Source organism: Rhinopithecus bieti, unplaced genomic scaffold (genome assembly GCF_001698545.2).
Source record: "Rhinopithecus bieti isolate Rb0 unplaced genomic scaffold, ASM169854v2 scaffold_36869, whole genome shotgun sequence".
In the NCBI taxonomy this organism is placed as follows: Eukaryota; Metazoa; Chordata; class Mammalia; order Primates; family Cercopithecidae; genus Rhinopithecus; species Rhinopithecus bieti.
This window is the reverse complement of record NW_016815448.1, coordinates 156,040-179,580: the sequence shown is the minus strand read 5'-3', so window position 1 is coordinate 179,580 and position 23,541 is coordinate 156,040. Positions and strand designations below refer to the sequence as shown.

The following is a 23,541-nucleotide window of genomic DNA, read 5'->3' as shown; positions in this document are numbered from 1 at the left end:
CACAATGTCTTTTGTATTTGTGTTTCCCAGAGTATGTGTGTGCCTATGCATGTTTTTCAACATAAAAGATTACTCTTCTAAACAAACAGTACAAGGGCATCCTGCAATGCCAGAAAGCAAGGGTGTTACCCAAAATCAATAAGCTAAGGTCAAACAGAGAAGCAAGCTTAAGGGGCTTCCACTAGCCAAATTTCTGAGAATGTGAGCATTAAAAGTATAACAATTATAGTGGATTGCAAAACACTGAATCCATAATGACACTAAAAAAGGAACAGACAAATTCATTTGAAACATATGAAGTGTCTATTTTACAAAAACCTTGCTTTGAAAACTGGTAATGAAAAAGTAAAATCTAATCATTTATCCTGCCTTTCCCATAGGAAACACATTTCAGGGACTCTAATAGCTCCAGCAAAGGAAAAATGCAATCAGAATGCCAATTAAGAAGTGTAGAAGTGATAAAATTAGAAAAATATTATTTCATTAACTGTAATAAAACTATTATCAGGTATTATCAAATGATATTATTAGGTGATGGCTGAGGTGAAATTCATTATTCATATAATGCCAAAGTAACATTATTTAGATTACATTCAAGTCACAGGGGAAAAACCTAACTGTACAATTAACTACCAGATTGTCAGTTCCTCAATCCAGAGGTCAGTCTAGCATCATGAATAATAGGAGAACCAAAACAAGATACTATTTGTTTTTCAAATGTGATAAACGCAGCATCACCTTTTAGTCACATCAAAAACCTAGCTTATAAAAAATACAGGTGATTTTTTGACAAAATAATGATACCATGTGGAAGCAACCTGTCAAATCCAAAAAGTAGAACATGATACAGAAAAGTCATGTCATTTAAAAAAAGGAGGCTGAGGCAGGGCATGGTGGCTCATGCCTATAATCCCAGGAAGGGAGGTCAAGGAAGGCAGATCACAAGGTCAGGAGTTCGAGACTAGCCTTGCTAATATGGTGAAATGCTGTCTCTACTAAAAATACAAAAATTGGCTGGACATGGTGGTGGGCACCTGTAGTCCCAGCTACTCAGGAGGCTGAGGCAGGAGAATCGCTTGAATCCAGGAGGCGGAGGTTGCAGTGAGCCGAGATCACACCACTGCAGAGCGAGACTCCGTCTCAAAAAAAAAAAAAAGGAGGCTGTTCTAGTTATAAGAGACAAAGCCAATAACTTCCAATGCAAAACCAAACTAATTGGGTCAACTGAGAAAATTTAAATATGACTTAGGGTATAAAATAAAATTGACAAAAGAATACGTACACTATGAACTCATTTTGGAAAAAAGTAAAGTATGTAGAAGGAGATGTACTGAGATATTACAGAGTTGATCTCAGGCTGGTGGCAATATGATGTTTTTATTTTTTATTTTTCTTAACTATATTTTCTAAATTTTTCCAAAGTATTTGTACTATTTCTGTAATAACATTTTTAAAAAAAATAACAGTATGGCTTTATTGCATTAAAAAAGCCACCTGCAAAATGATGCATAGAGAAAATCTTTAATGAAGACAAAATAATATCATACATTTAATAGTATATATAACATATATATCATACTATATATGAGTAAGAAAGAGTAAGAAAGAAACACGTATAGGAAAAGGTTTGGAAGGAAACACACCAAGGAGAAGGGATTGGGATTGTGGGTAGNATTTTCTAAATTTTCCAAAGTATTTGTACTATTTCTGTAATAACATTTTAAAAAAAATAACAGTATGGCTTTATTGCATTAAAAAAGCCACCTGCAAAATGATGCATAGAGAAAATCTTTAATGAAGACAAAATAATATCATACATTTAATAGTATATATAACATATATATCATACTATATATGAGTAAGAAAGAGTAAGAAAGAAACACGTATAGGAAAAGGTTTGGAAGGAAACACACCAAGGAGAAGGGATTGGGATTGTGGGTAGCAGTCAAGGGATCTTCAGTTTTGTTGGTAACATATTGATTTCTACAATGTGAGTGTATGAGTGAATTACTGTATAATTTTTTAAAAGTTAAGTGAGGAACATGATCCCAGGGAGTACTGACACATGTTCCTGGAGTCCCTGTGTATAATAAAATAAAAGCCATCTTGTTGGCTTCTATCAACACCACAAAGCTCAAACTTGACTAAACAGTACATTAAATGATCCCACATTCCTAAAATACACCAGGGCAGAATTTAGTCATAAATACTATTTTTAAAAAGAGATATTTACTAATACAATAAATACTATAATAAATAATAATATAATAAAATACCTGAGGGAAAAAGTTTCTAAGCCAGATTTCATCTGCCTTTAATAATCCATGTAAGTTTTGTTAGGTAGAGCTTATAAAGTTGGACTAACTAGGATAAAGTTCTCTATGACTATCTTTTTTGTTTTTTGAGACGAGGTCAGTCTGACGCCTAGGCTGCAGCTATAGTGGCATGATCTCAGCTCATTGCAACTTCTGCCTCCCAGGTTCAAGCAATTCTCCTGCCTCAGCCTCCCAAGTAGCTGGGACTACAGGCACACACCACCATGCATGGCTAATTTTTTTGTATTTTTAGTGGAGACAGGGTTTCACCATGTTGGCCAAGCTAGTCTGGAACTCCTGACCTCAGGTGATCCACCTGCTTCGGCCTCCCAAAGTACTAAGATTACAGGCATGAATCACCGTGTGTGGCCTGTGACTCTTTATTTTCTAATATATAGAAGTAGCTTGATCTACTTGACTTATGTCATGAGGTAGAGAACTGCTTTAGTTTAAGTCAGGTCTCTGCTCACATGACAGCTGTAAAATGTGTTTCTTTCCTGCTCAAATTGCAGAGATTGACTGATTTTCACTTTAAGATTTGCAAGAGCCATACTGATCTTGAAGGGTCCCAATATTCTCATATCCACCAAGATTTACTTAAAATTATCTCTTCCAGTAAAATTTAGCTATCATCAAAATTCAGCACTAAGTAAATGAGACGTTGAAAATGTAAAATGGATTTGTTCATATTCTTAAGGTTTAAAGTCCAAAAATGGTGTTATTCTTTTAAAATCCCAATGTAATAACTATCTACCTTTTAGTCACTTTCTCTTATATCTGAGGAAGGGCTTGAGAACTAAGATGACAAAACACCAACCTTGAGGTCTTTCGGGTTTCGAGGTAAAGACTTCGGCTATTTCTTGATTTTTGTAAAGATGAGCTTGATGATGGAGTAGAATTTCTCCATTGGCCATTTGCACTCTGGCCAAAGGTTCTTAAGTCGCCTGAGCCAAGAAAACTGTCTGAGGAAGGATTATCTAAAAAAATAAAAGTTTGAATAAATTAAACAAATTCTACAGGTGGTTCTCCTTATGACTGCAACCATGACCAACTATTGTATTCCAAAGTAATGTGGCATATCACCATGTCTCTCATGGAAGAAAGATCCCAGTCTCAACTGCCAGTAAAGTCTGCAGTAGGGGAACTTCTACAAACTATAATTGATTCAGCCATACTAACCTGAAAATTGATGAAGGAGCTGAATCCTGCCACAGCCATGTGCCTTATCTGCATCAATGTGACTCCGTGGTGTCCACCAAAAGTCAACATTTTACCCCAACTATATCTTGCAAGCACTCCCAGGCCTGGGCCTGAAAGAAGGTAGGCCAGACCAGTAAGAAAGCAGGTGGGGGGCCAATGAGAATTGTAATTCAAATGAACAACAGTTATTGCTTACTAAGCAGCTAGTGTCACTTTCTTCTTTTTAGTTACCATGTTCAAGACTCAAGTACTCTCTCAAAGAGCAGAGATAACCTAATTGCTGCTTATTCTGGCTGGCTTATGGCAAGGAATGACCCATCATATATATCTGGTTCTGGTATAATAATCTTTAGTCATTTAATGCCATAATCAAATATATTATTACTCCAATGTTTGCCACTACAATCAGATTAATTGAGAAGTACTTACTATTTGAATTTTCTAACTTATGGATTACAATCTGGGATATCAAAAACCTCCTGAAGTTTCAGCTAGGAGTGGGAGAATAATTTCTATACCCTTCTCTCCCTATCTGCAGAATTGGACAATTTAAAACAGCTCCCTCAAAATAACTTCAGACATTAAGTTACGGAACTCTAAGGAGCTCCAGTGAAAACATAAGAATAATAATTCTCTACTTCTGGAATTTTTTTCTAGTGCTGACATTATTTTGAAGATATTCTTTTAAAGCATATTACTATAGAACTTTTCACAATATTGTAAATGTATGCTATTAAAAATATTTAATGTATCTTTTGATACTCTATCCAAATAGGCAGCCTTCAAAAATATAATTTTGTGTTTCTGTAAGCTAATCAAGATGTCAGGATGTAGGGCAAATAAGACAGGAAAAAAGAAGCAGTCAGGGGTGGTATTAGTACTAATTAATTCAATAGTTGGTGACCTTAGTCTGATAATTAAAATAAGCTAATTTACTTTCAAAATGAATTGTAGCTTTGTTCCTTTGTAATCAGTATCTATGCTTAGCATCTATTACTATAACTTTGAGGACAGAAACATGAGGCTAATGAAAATGAGTCTTAGTAAAAAACTAGAAAATTACTATACTTAAGTTTAGTCATAACAGTAGAAATATTTGTCTCTCACACGTTTTGGCTAAAATTTGATTAGGGCATGATCTAAATAGAGATATCTGTCTGAGGAATTGGTCTGTCAAAAATACAAATTACCCTAACAGGTGTGAAATTTGAGATCAAGGATAAGTCAGAGTAGCATTCTCAATGGCACGTGACAGAGACGGCAGCTTCAAAATGCAAGGAGAAAAGCAGAAGATCAGGCAGCAGTCTGCTTAAACAGAAAAAGGTGGTTCCAACTAGACTTAATGAAATCAATCGCTGAATGGTGTTCTGTTGCTGATGGGATCAAGCAAAGCTAGAGACAGACTAAGAGGAAACTACAGATACTGTTTTGTTTGTTTTTGAGGCAGGGTCTCACCCTATTGCCCAGGCTGGACTGTAGTGGCACAATCATAGCTCACTGCAGCCTCAAACTCCTAAGCTCAAGCAATCTTCCTGCCTCAGTCTCCCAAGTAGCTGGGATTACAGGTGCGTACCATCATACATGCCTAATTTTTCTACTTTTTTGGAAAGGCAGGGTTTCACTGTGTTGCCCAGGCTAGAATCGAACTCCTGGCCTTACGTGATACTCCCACCTGGGCCTCCCAAAGACAAAGTACTGAAATAACACAGGTGAGCCACTGTGCCTGGCCACATATAGTGAGAGTTTAACATGATAGTCTGTCATCACTGATTTCTGTAAGAAATCAGAGTTATAAACACCACAAAAAAGATTACCTTTTATGTGTACATACATACACACAAAACTAGGAGAAAATACACCAAAAATTCAGTTGTGGTTATGTTCTAATGATAGAGTGATGGGTATTTTTCTCTTTTTTTTTTTTTTTTTGAGACGGAGTCTCGCTCTTCGCCCAGGCTGGAGTGCAGTGGCCGGATCTCAGCTCACTGCAAGCTCTGCCTCCCGGGTTTAAGCCATTCTCCTGCCTCAGCCTCCCGAGTAGCTGGGACTACAGGCGCCCGCCACCTCGCCCGGCTAGTTTTTTGTATTTTTTAGTAGAGACGGGGTTTCACCGTGTTAGCCAGGATGGTCTCGATCTCCTGACCTCGTGATTCGCCCGTCTCGGCCTCCCAAAGTGCTGGGATTACAGGCTTGAGCCACCGCGCCCGGCCATGATGGGTATTTTTCTACTTTTCTATACAAATTTTCTGCAGGGACAAGCAATACTTTTATGAATATAATAAACTTCATATTAAAAAAGAATGTGTCAAGACTGGGTGTGGTAGTTCATGCCTGTAATCCCAACACTTTGGGAGGCCAAGGCAGGTGGATCACCTGAGGCCAGGAGTTCGACATCAGCCTAGCCACTATGGTGAAACTCGTCTCTATTAAAAATACAAAAAATTAGCGAGGCATGGTGGCACACGCCTGTCGTCCCAGTTACTAGGGAGGCTGAGGTATGAGAATCACTTGAACCCGGGAGATGGAGGTTGCTGTGAGCCAAGAGCATGCCACTGCACTCCAGCCTGGGTAACAGAGCGAGATTCTGTCTCCAAAAAAAAGGAATGTGTCAGGTAACTACTTACTATGAAAGCAACTACCAGTTGTTCCTGTTAACTTTAGTTAAAATAATAGCAGGATGTTTAAATAATCTTACCTACCAAGTATCATTCTGGTAACCTAATTTAACATATTTTCCAAAGAGAAGACATTGATAATGATTCTAAGCATGAGCAAAATCATTTCTTTTCATCCTACTTTTCTCTGTTTAGGGTTAAACTTTTTCTTTTTCTTGAGACAGGGTCTCCCACTGTCCCTCATGCTGAGTGCCAGTGGCACCATCACAGCTTACTGCAGCCTTGACCTCCCAAGCTCAAGTGATGCTCCCACCTCAGCTTCCTCAGTAGCTGGGTCTACAGGTACATGTCACCAAGTCCAGGTAATTTATTTTTATTTTTGTAGAGACAGGGTCTCAGTATGTTGCCTGGGCTGGTCTCAAACTCGGGAGAAAGTGATACTCCCGCCTTGGCCTACCAAAGTGCTGGGATTACAGGCGTATAAAGTTTTACTGTAACAAAGTAAACTGTAACAAAGTTTTAAAACTTTAGTTTTTAAAAAATCAAAATTTTAAATACTCTAATCTTAAGTGGATTGAGAGGTAGATTTTTTAAAAAGCTTGATCTAGAGATGTCAATCCAATAAAGCAATAAAGGAGAAGTTCCAGATCCTAGATCCTAAAGTTTGGGCCTTCCTGCTCATTTTCATCCTGGTGGAGGAGGAGACAGCAGAGTGAGAGAGAAGACAAATACCAGTAAAATCAGGATCAGCAGATTAAGGCAGGTAAACTGAGGGTCCGTGTCTAGCCCAATCAAGAGGTAAGGCAGAAGGTGATGACCACTGCAATCGATGTGGGGATTATTAGAAAAGAGTATATCCAGAGGAGAGAGCATAATTGGAACGAGTATGGAAAGAGGAAGAAGTTTTTTTAAAGTCCACAGTAAAAAGTAGGTTTTAATTAAAGACTTCATTATAAGAAAAAAGTATATATAAGACCGCTGACATTCACAGATTTAAAATACTGATTTTTAGAAAGTGACCTTTGATGTCTGTGACATGCCATAAGCTTGTTTGATCAGGGACTAGATGAGATTTGTTAGACACAATTTGAGTACTCTGCTTCAAGCTGTGAGTAATTTAGCATCCCCATTTCAGTATGACTTTATTATTCACTATTGTTATTCTCTATTCATCATCTATATATAGCAACTGTTGTAATTATTTTCTTCTCCAAAAAAAAGGTACTCAAGTGAGACATGAAGCTTTTAGTGTAAGACTGTTGATATGGGAATCAACTTGTGGTATGAGGATAAACATTTAAGAAAAATATAACTCTCAACAAGTATGTAACTAAGTAGAAAGCCAAGGAATCTGGCCAAATATTACATTAGAACTTAAGATAATCTTAGTTATATTCTTTGTGAGTATAAAGGGTTTACTGAAACTTAGAAGAAAAAAAGCTCTATATACCAATGCTTTTAAGGCATGTTATTAACAACAGCTGAAAATGGTTAAGGGTAAATGTGCACCTAAACCACAGGGCAAATAATGAAGCAAATGAAGGCACACGCCCATTATCCCAAATCAAATGCTTGCGTCCAGTTCTATATCCAAATTTAAAATTTTTGGAATTTTAGAAAGATAACCTGGCGTATTAGGTAACACCTTCAAGTATAATCTGTAACAGCACTCTGTAATCAAACATGTTATCTGCAGCAAAATGTGAAAATACTCATTTTTACAGAGATTTTAAAGAAGAAAAAATATAAACAGCTTAGTGTCAGTTCAAGTAGATTTTGCCAAGGAATGAATTCAGGTCAGGTATTTTTTTTTTTTTTTTTTGGAGATGAAGTCTTATTGTGTTGCCCAGGATGGAGTGCAATGGCGCAGTCTCCACTCACTGCAACTCCCACCTCCTGGGTTCAAGTGATTCTTCTGCCTCAGCTTCCCAAGTAGCTGGGATTACAGGTGTCCTCCAACACACCCAGCTAAGTTTTGCGTTTTTAGTAGAGACAGGGTTTCACCATGTTGGCCAGGCTGATCTCGAATGCCTGACCTCCGGTGATCCACCCGCCTTGGCCTCCCAAAGTGTTGGGATTACAGGCCTGAGCCGTCGCACCCAGCCTCAGGTCAGGTTTTGAAGCCAAATGAGTTGTGAAAAAATTTTTTGGTTTTCAGAGGTTTTTGGATTTGGAATTGCACATAAGGGATTGTGGATGTGCGTATCAATTTCATGAATTAGAAATGAGCAGAAAATGATTAAAAAAGAACACGTCGACAGATGAAAAACTAAAACTATTAGTCTGGACAACATGGAGAAACTCCGTCTCTACCAAAAAATACAAAAATTAGCTAGACATGGTGGTATGCACCTGTAGTCCCAGCTACTCAGGGGGCTGAGGTGGGAGGATCACAGCCAGGAGGTTCAGATTGCAGTGAGCTGTCATTGTGCCACTGCACTACAGCCTGGGCAACAGAGACCCCCCCGTCTCAAAAAAAATTAAAATAAAAATACTGAGTTAAAAAAGATTACGTGTGTCAAATCATGCAACATATATGAGTTATGTACACACAGATAATCAGAAGAGATTACACAGACTTGAATTAAATAAGAGTTGGATGAGATGGAGTGCAGTGGTTCACACCTGTAATCTCAGCACTTTGGGAGGCCTAAGCAGAAGGATCACTTGAGCCCAGGAGTTTGAGACCAGTCTGTGCAATACAGCAAGACCCTCATCTCTATAAATAATTTTTTAAAACATTAGCCAGGCATGGTGGCATGTACCTGTAGTCCCAACTACTCAGGAGACTGAAGCAGGAGAATCACATGAGCCTAGGAAGTTGAGGTTGCAGCGAGCCGTGACCACATCACCACACTCCAACCCGGGTGACAGAGTGAGACTCTGTCTCAAAAAAAATTAAAAATAGGCTAGGCGCAGTGGCTCATGCCAATAATCCCAGCACTTTGGGAGGCCGAGGCTGGTGAATCACCTGAGTGATTTGAACAGGAGTTCAAAAACCACCTGGCCAACATGGCGAAACTCCATCTCTACTAAAAGTACAAAAATTAGCCGGGCATGGTGGCAGGCACCTGTAATCCCAGCTACTCGGGAGGCTGAGGCAGGAGAACTGCTTGAACCCAGGAGGCGGAGGTTGCAGTGAGTCAAGATCGCGCCACTACACTCCAGCCTGTACAACAGAGCGAGACTCCATCTCAAAAAAAACAAAATAAAATAAAATAAAAATAAAACATTAGAATTGGGTTATGAGAAGGGAACTTTCAGTAGAATTTTCTATATAGCTGTTTATTATTAAGTAATTGTTTTTAACTTAAAGCAGAGATTCTATTCAATGGTAAACTGGCATATGAAATTATAAGCAAACATAGCCTGAGTTCAAATGGAAATACCGATGATCTAATTTCATTAACCATTCAACTGTTCCTCCGTCATTAATATTGAGCTATCAAACCAGATTTCAGACTCTGTTCATCAAAAAGCCTTCTCAATAAACAATGGTAGTAGAGTTATGTTTTGAGAAAATTGATTTTTCTACACAAATTATGCACGTACTATGGAAGTCCAGTGCCCAGGGCAGATAAAGTATGACTCACCTAAATCACATTTAAATATAGTATAAATCTAAAAAAGCATCATACTAACGTCTTTTTAGGGAGGAGATCTCACTGACAAAGAATCCTAAGGAAGCCAAATAACAAGAATAATTATTATCTGCATTCCATATTTATCATCCCAATTTATCCTTATAAAAATTCAGCCAGGTACAGTGGCTCACACATGTAATCCCATCACTTTGGGAGGCAGAGCCAGGCGGATCACTCGAGGTCGAGAGTGCGAGACCAGCCTGGCCAACATGGTGAAACCCTGTCTCTACTAAAATTACAAAATTTAGCCGGGCTTGGTGGTGGCTGCCTGCAATCCCAGCTACTAGGGAGGTTAAGGCAGGAGAATTGCATGAACCCAGGAGGCAGAGGTTGCAGTGAGCCAAGATCATACCACTGCACTTCAGCCTGGGCAACACAGGAAGACTCCGTGTCAAAAAAAAAAAAAAAAAAAAAAAATTCCTCTTGAGGCAGTTTCAATGGTATAATTAGTATTCCCATATTGTGGTAAGGCAAGAAGACTGAAGCATGAAGAGTAAAAAGACCTGGGAAGACTACTGTAATCTTCCTGAGTCCTACTGCCAAGAGGCTTACCAACAAAACTCTTAGTTTCTCAAGGCAGAGGCAGAAGACCCTTGGAAGTCCAAACCCTAGCAAGAGGGCAGATGATAGATAAGTCAGGCAGATCACAGGATAAGAACAGCCTAGAGAATGCTGACTTCTGTCATGGATCACAAGTTAAATAGGCAAGCCCTTGAATATGCAAGCATATGGCTGTGGCAGGTGCTAGACAGAAACACACAGTTAACATTTCCTGCCCTGAAATAAGGACAAGCTCAAGAAGAAATAAATTTTCAGGTTTCATGGTTTCAAGTAGAACAGAAATAAACTAGCTCTGTGATTTAAATTAATGCAAAACAAACACCCTTTTCACACATAACATACACATATCCCCAAAAAAGTCAAAACAAAGTTGTATTGCTTTTTACAATGGTATAATGGACAGTTAGATTAGATTCTCAAAACACTTTCCCACTAGAAAACTAGTATTTGGATGAGACAAAATCAGTAAAGTATCATAGCAACCACATACACAGGAAAAGCCATTCAAATGATGTTTTAATGAAGAAAATACCATCTTGTTTTTGACAATGTCTTTACTTTTGGAGATGATAAACATAAACGATATGCTATAAAGAAATCCAAAAGGTATACAGTCCCTTGACTCCAAGTAATGTGTCATACCTGAATAATAGCTTGGATTATAAGCTGCACTTCTTGTGGAACATGTAAAAGATCGGTCCAAATGTCCTTGCCTGGAAGATAAAATCTAAACAAAGCAGAAGATTTTTCTTAAGTCACATTTTTTTTTTTTTTTTTTGAGACAAAGTCTCACTCTTGTTGCCCAGGCTGGAGTGCACTAACACCATCTCCACTCATTGCAACCTCTGCCTCCTGAGTTCAAGTGATTCTCCTACCTCAGACTCCTGAGTAGCTGGGATTACAGCTGGGATTACGTGCCATCACACCTGGCTAATTTTTGTATTTTTAGTAGAGACAGGGTTTCACCATGTTGGCCAGGCTGGTCTTGAACTCCTGACCTCAGGTGATCCACCCACCTTGGCCTCCCAAAGTGCTGGGATTACAGGCGTGAGCCACCATGCCTGGCCATGTCACGTTTTTTAACAATAAAATAAAAGCATATATTAGGAAAAATAAATAAACAAGACTATAAGCCGGGTACAGTGGCTCATGCCTATAATCTCAGCACTTTGCAAAGCCGAGGCAGAAGGATCACTTGAGCTCAGGAGTTTAACACTAGCAATGGACAACATGGAGAGACCCTGTCTCTAAATAAATAAAGACTATAGCAGAACTAAGACTATTTCAGAACTCAATATAATTATATTTACATGTTATACATATTAGTACTACATACTAATAAGAAAGGAAAACACATAGACAATCTAATGAAATAATTCAGGCTTCAAGGAAAAAAACAGGCAAAATATCTATTATACAACTTAATTCAAAGAATGTTCACTAAAAGGTAAATATGTATTTAGTACATCCTGTCTGAAGGCCAGTTATAACATATTAAAAAGGCTGAGAAAAATCAATCTGGTTTTGGTTCTTTTGATAACTTTACAGAGATAGTTCTTAATCAGAGGTGGTGCTGTACCCTGGCTACATATCTGGAAATGTGTGGACATACATTAACTATTAAAATGATTATGGGGGGAGGTGGATGCTACAGGTATTTAGTGCCTAGGGCTCACGGATGCTAAATATCCTATTAGGAAAGATTCACACATCAAAGAACGATCTCATCCAAATTACTAATGGCTTTCCCATTGAAAAAGACTGCTTTATTAATAGTGCTCCCCACACTTTCATGTGCATATAAATCAAATGAGGATGTTTTTAAAATATAAATTCTGATTCAGTGACAGGAGGTAAAGCCTGAGAGTCTGTATTTCTATCAGGCTCCCAAGTAATGTTGATGCTGTTGGTCCTGAACCAGACCCTGAAAACCAAGCATAGACATCTCAGAGCTGCTCTGTATTTTCACATTTCTCCCCCATTTAATGCTCAGCAATTTTAAGCGCTAGTTTAAAAGAACACCGATCTGCATATAAGTAATTTTAAAATTCAAAGAACAATGAGTTTTCTAAAAGGTACTGTTCTCAAAGAACTCATACATAGCCTATTTTGTCTTAACTTCCTTGTCTTAATTTTAATATATAGAGCAGAATTCTAAACACTAAAATTACTGATTCTAAAAAGTTTATATCCATGCTTGTATTTTTGAGTGTGGTATTTAAGCTACATAAGATGAAAACGTATGAGGAGCCCAAATAATTAGTTAATTAAAGGAAGAAAATTCCTCCTAACCTGCTGGTCAGAAAGCGAAAGCTGGTCCTCTGGAAAACCTGTTTGTGGCAGGAGGTGGGTTTTGAATAAGGAGTTGTGGTTCACTAAAGTCACTTCTCCAGCATCCATCCTCATCCTATCAGCAATATCATCTAGGGAGAGAGTCTGGATTAGTTCAAATCACGTAATTCTTCAACAATGTTTTTCCTATGAACCAATCTTTTCACCTAATAAAAACAATTCCCACCCAGGCATAGTGCCTCAAGCCTGTAATCCCACCACTTAGAGAGGCTGAGGCAGGAGGATTTTTTTGAGGCCAGAAGTTCAAGTCCTATCTAGGGAACACAGCAAGACCCTGTCTCTACAAAAAATTAAAAAATGAGCCAGCAGGCCAGGTGCAGTGGCTCACACCTGTAATTCCAGCACTTTGGGAGGTCGAGGCGGGTGGATCACGAGGTCAGGAGTTCGAGACCAGCCTGGACAACATGGTGAAACCCCGTCTCTACTAAAAATACAAAAATCAGCCAGGCATGGTGGCAGGTACCTGCTACTCAGAAGGTGGAGGCAGGAGTATTGCTTGACCCTGGGAGGCAGAGGTTGCAGTGGGCCAAGATCGCGCCATTGCACTCCAGCCTGGGCAACAACAGCAAAACTCCATCTCAAAAAAAAAAAAAAAAAAAAGTTAGCCAGCCAATGTGGCATGTGTCTGTAGCCTCAACTACTTGGGAAGCTGAGGCAGGAAGACTGCCTTGAGCCCATGAGTTCAAATTTACAGTGAGCCATCATCACACCACTGTACTCCAGCCTGGGTGACAGAGAGAGACCCTGTGTCTAACAATAATAACAAAAAAAGACAAAAAAAGAACTTGAAGAACAACTCTGCAATAAAATAAAATGCCTCTTTCATAGCTAACAAAAGGCAAAAATCTCATATTATCATTGTCAAAAGAGGTCCATGTGCAGAAATTGGCTCATTGGTAGATGGTCTCAGTTAATTCCAAAACAATTCAAAACTTGTACACATATAAAAACAGCTTAATTTAAAGCTTTAAAAACAACAAGACCAGGCAAGGTGGCTCACACCTGTAATACTAGCACTTTGAGAGGCTGAGGCAGATGGATGGCTTGAGCCCAGGAGTTCGAGACCAGCCTGGGCAATATGGCAAAATCTCGTCTTTATTAAAAAACAAAACAAAACAAAACATCAGCCAGACGTGGTGGTGCATGCCTGTAGTCCCCGCTACTCAGGAGGCTGAGCTGGGAGGATCCTCCGAGCGTGGGGAGGTCAAGGCTGCAGTGAGCCATGACAGAGTCACTGCACTCCAGCCTGGGCGACAGAGTGAGACCCTGTCTCAGAGAACAACAAAGAAAAACACAAACAAAAAACAAAATGCTCCCAAAATAAACTTTTTAAACATTTTAACTACAGAAAAAAATTTAAATATAAAAGATTGGGGCAAAAAATTCACCATTCAGTAACAAACACTGTTAACATTGGTTCATTTCCTGTTTTAACACAAAAAAGTGCTTTAAGACGTAATCCACCTGCCAGGTGTGGTGGCTCACACCTATAATACCAGCACTTTGGGAGGCTGAGGTGGGTGGATCACTTACTTGAGGCCAGGAGTTTGAGAGCAGCCTGGCTAACATGGCAAAACCCCATCTCTACTAAAAATACACCAGGCATAGTGGCACATGCCTGTAATCCTAGCTACTTGGGAGGCTGAAGCATGAGAATCGCTTGAACCCGGGAGGCGGAGGATGGAGTGAGCCAAGATAACACCACTGCACTCCAGTTTAGGCAAGAGAGTGAGACTCTGTCTCCAATCATCATCATCATCATCATCATCATCATCATCATCATCATCATCTGCTTGAAATTTTTTAAAAGCATAGTTTTATTCATATTGCTCTTAACAGGTATCAGCTCAATAACTGTAATATTAGGGCAGAATTTTACTTTTGAACCATTTTTGATAACTTTATTACTACAGAAGAGCTAGAATAGAAGCAATAAAGGTAACAGAATTCAATGACTTACACTGGTATCAGCAATGAGAGAAAATGGAAACAAATGAACAGGGAAGGAGAAGGCAGACTAAGGAAAAGGAAAACACAGAATAGAGAGAAAGCTAATGTGAATGTAAAAGGAACATAGGGATGTTATAAAATCTAAGTGTATAGATTTTTCAACTTATTTCTAAATTAGCTACTAGTCCTGATCTTATATTGATCGCCTTAACAGACATAAAGTACTATAAATGAAATAGTGAAAAATGTCCTAATCACAATTCTCAGTAACACTAGCTAAATGAAATAAAATATTTACATTAATCAAATTGTCATTTAGAAGTCAGTACAACATAGTACTAAGGAACAAGAACTCTTGGCTGGGCACGGTGGCTCACTCCTGTAATCTCAGCACTGTGGGAGGCCAAGGCAGGCAGATCATGTGAGGTCAGGAGTTCAAGACCAGACTGGCCAACATGGTAAAATCCCGTCTCTACTAAAATACAAAAATTAGCCGGATATGGTGGCACACGCATGATTGTAATCCCAGCTACTTGGGAGGCTGAGACAGGGACTGCTTGAACCCAGGAGGCAGAGGTTGCAGTGAGTTGAGATCATACCACTACACTCTAGCCTGGGTGACAGAGTGAGACTCTGTCTCAAAATAAAATAAAAAAAAGAACAAGAACTCTAGAAAACTCTAGAACCAGAGTGCCTAGGTTTAAATCCTGGCTCTGCCAGTTATAGCACACGACTCTAGGCAAGCTTCTTAATTTCTGTGTCTCAGTTTCCTTGTGATATAATAGGGATAATAATAGTAACCTACTTGGTAGGTACTATTAGGTACCCTTGTAAGATGGTTAGGAGTAAACGAACTAATATATTTTAAATACTTAGAACAGGGTCTAGTACACAATACAATAAATGAGATAATACTCCTAAATGAGTACATAAACAATGTTCTAACCAAAAGATAATTATGTGGGCCGGGCGCGGTGGCTCATGCTTGTAATCCCAGCACTTTGGGAAGCCAAGGTGGGCAGATCACCTGAGGTCAGGAGTTTGAGACCAGCCTAGCCAACATGGCGAAACCCTGTGTCTATTAAAAACACGAAAATTAGCTGGACATGGTGGCACATGCCTGTAATCCCAGCTACTTGGAAGGCTAAGGCAGGAGAATTGCTAAAACCCAGGAGACACAGGCTGTAGTGAGCAGAGATGGTGCCACTGCACTCCAGCCTGGGTGACAGAGCAAGACTACGTTTCAAAAAATAATGATAATAATAATTATGTTTGGCATATAGTATTACATAATTAGGATTAAGATTTCTCTTAAAATTATTATTAAGCACAAAGATACAAATACTGAAAATGTTAGGAAAACCCATTCTTTCACTCCAGCTTAACCAATGAGAGTAGCTAAAAGCATTCAACAACTAGTTAGTCTTACCCATTTCAAGTCTTTTCACATCACTGACTTTAGCAAAGATACAAAGTCCTACAAAAGAAGACACAAAACAGAAAAATTACATACTGAAACGCCTACTTCACTTAATTTTAGAAGGTGCAGCCACTAGAAGTGACATTTGTTTGTGTTCTTAGTGGAGAAAAATCTAAGGTGGTAAAGAGTTGACTTGATGGGAAAAGGGTAAAAACTAAAACTAGCTTGAGGTACTTCCAAACATTTCTGCAACCTGCGCTACATTAAACAGCAATTACAGACTACCCACAGAATCACAGAATATTAAAGCAAGAAACAAGCTGGGAGCGCCAACCATTAAGAGACTGAGTGGTTTGCATAAAGTCATAATGTCAGCAACTACACCGAAATTATAACCTAGAAATTCTTCCCAACTCATTGTTCTATTACCTCATGCTAAATCACTTCACAAACAAGTGACAGACTTTGTGATGGTCCTATTAAGACTTTTCTTTCATCTCTTACTCAGCAGCCTGATACTCTAACGACAATCAAGGACTACTCTGGAGGAGTACAAAGTACTTCCCCCAACATCATCAATCAAACTGCTACAAACCAAAGCCCCTTTGCCTATACAAAAATTACTGTCTCCTTTGATATATCCACTTTTCCATAAAATAAAGATGTTAAAAACCAAACTGCTGGCGGGGTACGGTGGCTCACGCCTGTAATCCCAGCACTTTGGGAGGCCGAGGAGGGCGGATCACTTGAGGTCAGGAGTTGGAGGCCAGCCTGGCCAACATGGTGAAAACTCATCTCTACTAAAAATACAACAATTAGCCAGGTGTGGTGGTGCGTGCCTGTAGTCCCAGCTACTCGGGAGGCTGAGACAGGAGAACTGCTTGAACCCAGCAAGCAGAGGCTGCAGTAAGCCGATATCACGCCACTGCAACAGAGCAAGGCGCTGTCTCAAAAAAAACAAAAACAAAAAAAAAACACAACCAAACTGCTTGGAACTAGGTTAATAAACATATCCTCGGCACATACGATCTTCGCAGATTTCCAAGAGGAGGAGGCTACTAGGGATGGTAATAGTCACACCCATATATATTTATAATCTTATAACCATATTTTTAAAAATATTAAGCACTTCATCAACCACATAGCAATACCAGGGCTTCAATGTATTCATGAGGCTGGATGATGATAATAGGCATTCTTTGTGGTCACAATAATGAAAGTCACACAAAAGAAGGCTACTTAAAGTTTTCTTGGCATATGCGACCACGCCACTGCCCTCCAGCCTGGGCGACACAGAAAAAAAAAAAAAAAAAAGTTTTCTTGGCAGAGCTACAGACTAAGCAGAGTAATTATCTGATTACCTAGTATTGCCAGGAAGGATCCCTAAAGAATTTAAGCCTTAGATTTAGGCTTCAAATGTATTTCCAAATGCTCAACTTAAAAGACTTCTTTATCTAAAAATTCTTCAGGTTATTTTTTCCCCTTCTTTCTTTAATAGAGTAGACTCCCTTTGGTTCCAGATTAAGGGGGAAAAAAATCTTATCAACCAATACATTAGCAACATTTTTTTGACATTTTAAAGTTGCTTCATAACTGTCATTACTAGCCTTTTTAAAATTATTATGAAGAAGAATGCCAACTTAAAGGCTTGGTGCCCAAAAGAATAATCCCACGTTAATTTCCTTGCATTTTGTTGAGATAGATATGAAAAGAAAAGGAAGCTAGAAATTCAAAGAATTTTACCGATTATATCCAGAGAGGTTAAATGACTTGCCTGAAATCACACAGATGGGGCAAAAAGAAGACAAGAATCCATGTATCCTGATTCCAGGGCAAAGGCACATTTCAAACATCATACAACTTCAAATCCTTTAACACACCCTCAAAGATTCATATGCACTGGCAATTTAAAAGTAATCCCTCACTAACCCTGGGGAATCCACACTGATTTATAATTTTAAATAATTAAAACCCCACATTTATATTTTAATACAAATATATCCAGCTTCTTCAGTGTGCTTACGGTACATTCTTTTAGCCACTTGCAGTTACATTGGGAGAAGGAATATTTCACCCCAAGATTCTCCATGAAAATGCTGGATCTGGAACCTTGATGCCACCAAATTCATGCAACTATAAAAATGTTTTCTTTTTTAAAAAATGATTCTAATAATTCATTTCCTAGTATACACTGGTCATGTAATTTACTGAAAGAACATAAGCCATTACAAATATTCAGATGAAGTCAGGTTAGTAGCGGAACACAAGGCAATGGGAAATCTGAAAGAACAAAAAAGATCACAGTCTTCACAACTGTGGTGAAACATTTATAATCTTACACATACGCAAAGAGGGGAAAAAGACAATGTTTAGGGCTGTAAGGAAGTCACTAGAAAATATATATTGAGGCCGGGCGTGGTGGCTCACGTCTGTAATCCCAACACTTTGGGAGGCCGAGGTGGGCGGATCACAAGTTCAGCAGTTCGAGATCGGCCTGGCCAACATGTTGAAATCCTGTCTCTACCAAAAATACAAAAATTAGCCCGGTGTGGTGGCAGGTGCCTATAATCCCAGCTACTCGGGAGGCTGAGGCAGGAGAATTGCTTGAACCTGGGAGGCAGAGGTTGCAGTGAGCCGAGATCACGCCATTGCACTCCAGCCTGGGTGACAGAGCAAGACTCCGTCTAAGCAAAAAAAAAATCTGTATCTATATCTGTATCTCTATGTCTCTCTCTCTCTCTATATATATATATTTAGATCTATATATATCTATATAGGCATTCTTTGTGGTCACAATAATGAAAGTCACACAAAGGAAGGCTGCTTAAAAGTTTTCTTGGCATACGAGATCACGCCACTGCCCTCCAGCCTGGGCGACAGAGCGAGACTACGTCTCAAAATATATAGACAGACAGAGATAACTTCACCTAACCTATATATATCTATATATAGATATAGAGAGAGAGAAAGAGAGAGAGAGAGACACGCAATGTTAGCTTTATCCAGGACCAAGATGTGGTTAGAACAATTTATAAGAAGGGTGTGAAAGCAATCACGTGAAATCGCCCTTTTCCAAGTTCTGAAAAACAATTATGTGTACAATAGTGTGTATTATATCGTCATGTGTTTGAGGTTTCTTCCCCTCTATTTTTATATGTAATCTCTCCCAATCAGACTCTAACACCTTAAACACCTTAATACTCTAACGCCGTAAACCCTAAGTATTCAAATTCTTTCATACACATTCATTTACCGGGCACCAACTATGTGCATTAAGAAAGGGTCCATGCCACTGGGCAGCTCACTGTCTAGTAGGGAAAGCCAGATCCATAAACAGGTACAGCAAGACAGTAGAGCTGGTACAACTGATAGAAGATGTAGAAGTTGGGAAGAAAAGGACAGAGTTCCAAAGCAACAGTCAAAAACTGCATTCCCTTAGGCAGAAGTAGTAGAACCTGTTTTTGTATCCATCCACTCCCTCTAGACAACTCATTAGATGAGTGATATGAAGACCATCTTTGCAGTTGGGATAATTAATTGAAGTCAGTTAAAAATGAAAAAGCCTTCCTAAAAGGGACTAGAGAGGAAAAATAAAGGGTGGTTGGGCGGGGGGAGGTGTAAACTGGAAGTAGGTTAAGGGATCATGCTTAAAGAGATGCTTAAAGTTGCATTGTAACTGTAATTTCAAAGTCAGGGCAATCTGTATTTCAACATGAGTCCTTAACACAAATTATTTTTATGAAGAATAAAGATTTAGGAGATGATGTGATCTAATCCATCCAGAATAACCAGTTATAACAAAGACCCTCAGTCAAATAGTTGGTAGTAGATAAAAGGCTTTATATGAATATTACAAGAATCACCACCACTCCAAATATAGTAAGTGTACCAAATACGAAGTAAAATGACTTTAACAAGGCTGACTTGAAAGTGATAAAGGAGCAAGTTATTGCCAACCAGATAGTGGAAATACTGCACAGGCACCGATAAACAGAAATCACCAAGCTCAAGGAAAGAGAAACGATCCAGAGATCACGTTAGGGTACACCAAGAAAGAGACGGTTCAAGGGAATTACCAGGAGGCGATGAGCCAGGTAAGCAAATTGTGGCAGTTAAGGGGATTTTCATAACCTGAGCAGGAGGGTCCAGACGTTTCTTTCTGGTGGTGGCACTAGCGATATCACATCTCAGGGAGATACCACAGAGTAAGAGAGTTGGAGAAATGTTTACGTGAGACGCAGAAGTAGTCGAGAAATATCACTGGGGTCTCAAGGAAGGCGGGAGATGAAGCCGGTACCACAGAAAGCCAAGCTTCCCGGTGAAAACAGCTCTCCCTAGAGAAGACCCTGCTCTGGCGGGAAAGCCCCGGAATCGCAACCAGCCTTTTCCCAAGAACCGCTGGGCGCTGGGATGGGGCCTGCTGTAACGGCAGGGAGACGGCCTCTCCGCGGCCCAGGAGAGAGAGACCAGAAGGAACGGCCTCAGGTAGCCTAACGGCCACCGGCGGCCACAGCGCGGCCACCGGACAGCAGGGGGGAGGGGAGGTGGTCCCAGGGGGCGGGGCAGAGGAAAAGGCGCCGGCCCCACAGTGCTCCCCGCTTCCGCCCAGTCCAACCCGGGCCGGCGCATCGGGTCCGACACAGTCTCCTGGACCAGGCTCCCTCCATCCTCACCCCTCCCCCAGCTTCCCGCCGCCACTCACCGAACCGGAACCGGCTGCCATGCGAAGGAGTTTCCGGCCGGGCGCGGAACGCAAAACCCGGGAACCGCCGCGAACCGGAACCGCCTTCACAGCACCGGAAGAGCCGCTAGGTGGCTGCAGAGGAGGGGGCTGGGGCAGGAGGTCAAAGAACAGAGTTAAGGACCAGTGGGACGCCTGCGCGGTGTGGCGAGGCCCGAGAAGCCAAGGGAGCGTTTAAGACTTGTTGTAATTTCTCAGTACCCTTTTCAGTCTGGGCGTTTTCGCTTTCTCGTACTCGGAATACTGTTAGTGAGCCCTTCGTCCTATGCTTTTCTCTGTTCCCTCAGCTCCCTCACTCGCCGCCTTCTGGTTCCGCACGGCGAGTTTTGCTTGGGTTCCAGTTTCCATGGCAGCTTTTCGCTGTGGTCCTAAATCTGCGGAAACCTGTGGCTTCCCCCGACAGATGGGGACCTGAGATCTAAATCGATCTCAGGCTATCTTGTGTTTTATTGAGAATCACAGAACGTTAGTGCTTGTAAAGGTTATTGGAGATATTTTAATGTTACCAGGTTCAGAGAAGTGAAGGGATTTCCCAAGGGTTTTAAGTGCACGGCCCATCTAAGACTAGGAAACAAGTTTCTTAACTTGCAGTCCTATACTCTGCACCACCTCATGCTTGATTGACCATTCAGCAAACAAAAAAAAAGAAAAAGAAAAAAGCATCTTGAGGACGGATTAGGCTAGACGCTGGCAAGATGTCGAAACTTCGAGAACTCTGGAGGAATTTGAAAGACAGGCAGAGCTGTGAGGAAAGCTTTTGGGAGCCCACTAGAGATCTTTTCTGGGTAGAGATAGAGAAGGACCCAGGAATCACCTCTGACCTCTGAAGGGCTTTGTTGTTCCTGGGACACATTGATTAACTTGGAATCTGCCATACTTTCTAAAAGAAAATAATGGGAAGAAATATGTTTGTTCATTCAGGCTGTTTGTCAAGCACCTCAGCTTGGTAGGCCTCTGGACCCAGGCCCTGTAGAAGTCTTAGAGAAATGCCCCCTTAGTAGGTCCTTTACGCTCAGATCACAGCCACAGGCACAGTCTGAGCTCAGACTTGAAGAAGGGTAGTTTGTGGAGGCCCCCAGCCTTTCTGATACTCTCAGAAGCTTACTGAGTTCAGGGGATCCTGCCCTGTCAAATACATCAAAGTAGATTATTTGTGTTGCCTCATATGCTGATACTTTTATATTGTCAAGTCCTAAGGCCTAGTAGTAATGAGCGTAACTGGTCTATGTCAGTCATTGACATCTTATTCCACAGCTCTGTTCGTTTGGATTAAACTCTGTCTCTATTTCTAGGAGGCAGCCATGCGTAAAGACGAGTTTCATCTGAAATTTTTCATGTGTGTGATTCAATCTCGCCAGTTAGTCAGGACTCCTCAGAGAACAGGTACCATTGTTTCCTGATCATACTCCAGTGACAGAGAATGAGTTCTCTCACAAGAAGTCTCAATACAGGATGTGAAGCTTTCTAGTGTAAATACGGATTTGAGGGGTCAACTGACTAGTTTATCACATTCTCACTTTGATAAAATATTGATCACTGAGTCATGTGTTTTCCAGGTAAGATTTTGACCTGGTTTGTTGTGATAGTCGCCAGGCAGATAAGGAGGACTTGAGAGTTGAGGGGGGAACAAAATTTACCCCATGAGTTGGTCATTGATTTCTGTGTTGTTATGTGAATTACTTTGACCAGTCTGGGCTCATCTGTGGGAATCTTTATTGTCATTATAACTGACACTTCAAAACTATCAAGTAAATCAAGCCTTAAGGAAAAATGGCCTTCTCATCCACCCCACCTCAAAGTATCTAGTTATATGTTCTGTTTTTCCCCCATGTATGTCAAGGAAATGGAATCTTTTGAGGTAAGAAAGTTGTTGAGAACAGTCATCGCTTCTCTAATTTCTCACTGGATTTTTGGAAAGAAAGCCCTGAACAGCTCAGAGTCATAGGAAAAATGAAAGGGAGTAAGAAACACTCCCTTCCCTGAATCCCACCTTGAGGGTGACCTAAAGCTATTGTTTCTCAGCTGGGGAAGCTTCTACTTCTAGCATGCTCATACCAAAGCCACCAACAAAGACAGACACCTTGAAGAGTCTAGATACTTTGGATGATCCAGACACCGTGAGAAGCATACCTGTTTTCAAAACTGGTGAGGCATGTGGGTAAACAGCAAGAAATGTGCAAAGGAATATGGGAAAGTGAAAGTTGTATGCATAGTGTTATAAATCAGGGTAGAGCTACTAAAGTAAAGCTGAAATACAAGTTAAGACCCAAGGGGGAAAGTCTGTGTGTGTGTGAAACAGAGAGAGAGAGAGAGAGAAAGAGAAAGACGGGGAGGGAAAGGAAAAAGGGAGAGAGTTGAGGATGGATCATCTGGGAAACTGTAGGGAAACGGACGTTTCTCTCTATGAAGAATAACTTAATTTGGTCAATATTAAATCAGTTGGCTCATAACTGTAAACTACTAATCTGGTTTATCGTATTGTCAGCATCCTTGATATATAAATATGTGAAACTTAAAAAAATTGACTAAATGAGTTACTATTTTACAAAATGATTCCAAATATTGTAAAAAATTTTCATCTTAGGAAACCGTTTAATAATAGATTTCTCATGTATGTTTTAAATAATGTTCAATTCACAAGCAATTTATACGAAGCTTCAGAAACACATCTGTATGTTTCGTCTCAACTTAATTACATCTATATTGGAGTCAATTCACTGCAAATCTTTTTTTTTTTTTTTTT

The 23,541-nt window shown here is 40.0% G+C and overlaps 2 protein-coding genes across 8 annotated transcripts in view; one reads left to right on the top strand and one right to left on the bottom strand.

Moving 5' to 3' along the window:
* SENP1 (SUMO specific peptidase 1) overlaps positions 1 to 21,035 on the bottom strand; it is a 63,636-nt gene extending 42,601 nt beyond the window's left edge. The window contains exons 1-5 of one of the 5 annotated variants that reach the window (XM_017853144.1): positions 20,760 to 21,035; positions 16,067 to 16,114; positions 12,628 to 12,758; positions 10,978 to 11,062; positions 3,133 to 3,292 (exon numbers count right to left, since the gene is read on the bottom strand). In XM_017853144.1, the coding sequence (XP_017708633.1) occupies positions 3,133 to 3,292; positions 10,978 to 11,062; positions 12,628 to 12,758; positions 16,067 to 16,070 (380 nt within the window). In that variant the 5' untranslated portion in view covers positions 16,071 to 16,114; positions 20,760 to 21,035. Of the gene's footprint in view, positions 1 to 3,132; positions 3,293 to 10,977; positions 11,063 to 12,627; positions 12,772 to 16,066; positions 16,115 to 20,133; positions 20,725 to 20,759 lie in introns of those variants that run through there. The other 4 variants (XM_017853146.1, XM_017853145.1, XM_017853147.1 and 1 more) reach the window with 4 other exon arrangements.
* PFKM (phosphofructokinase, muscle) overlaps positions 20,610 to 23,541 on the top strand; it is a 43,237-nt gene continuing 40,305 nt past the window's right edge. Inside the window, exons 1-3 of one of the 3 annotated variants that reach the window (XM_017853136.1) lie at positions 20,610 to 20,869; positions 22,091 to 22,181; positions 22,821 to 22,943. In XM_017853136.1, the coding sequence (XP_017708625.1) occupies positions 22,100 to 22,181; positions 22,821 to 22,943 (205 nt within the window). In that variant the 5' untranslated portion in view covers positions 20,610 to 20,869; positions 22,091 to 22,099. Of the gene's footprint in view, positions 21,044 to 22,090; positions 22,182 to 22,820; positions 22,944 to 23,541 lie in introns of all 3 variants that reach the window. The other 2 variants (XM_017853134.1, XM_017853135.1) reach the window with 2 other exon arrangements.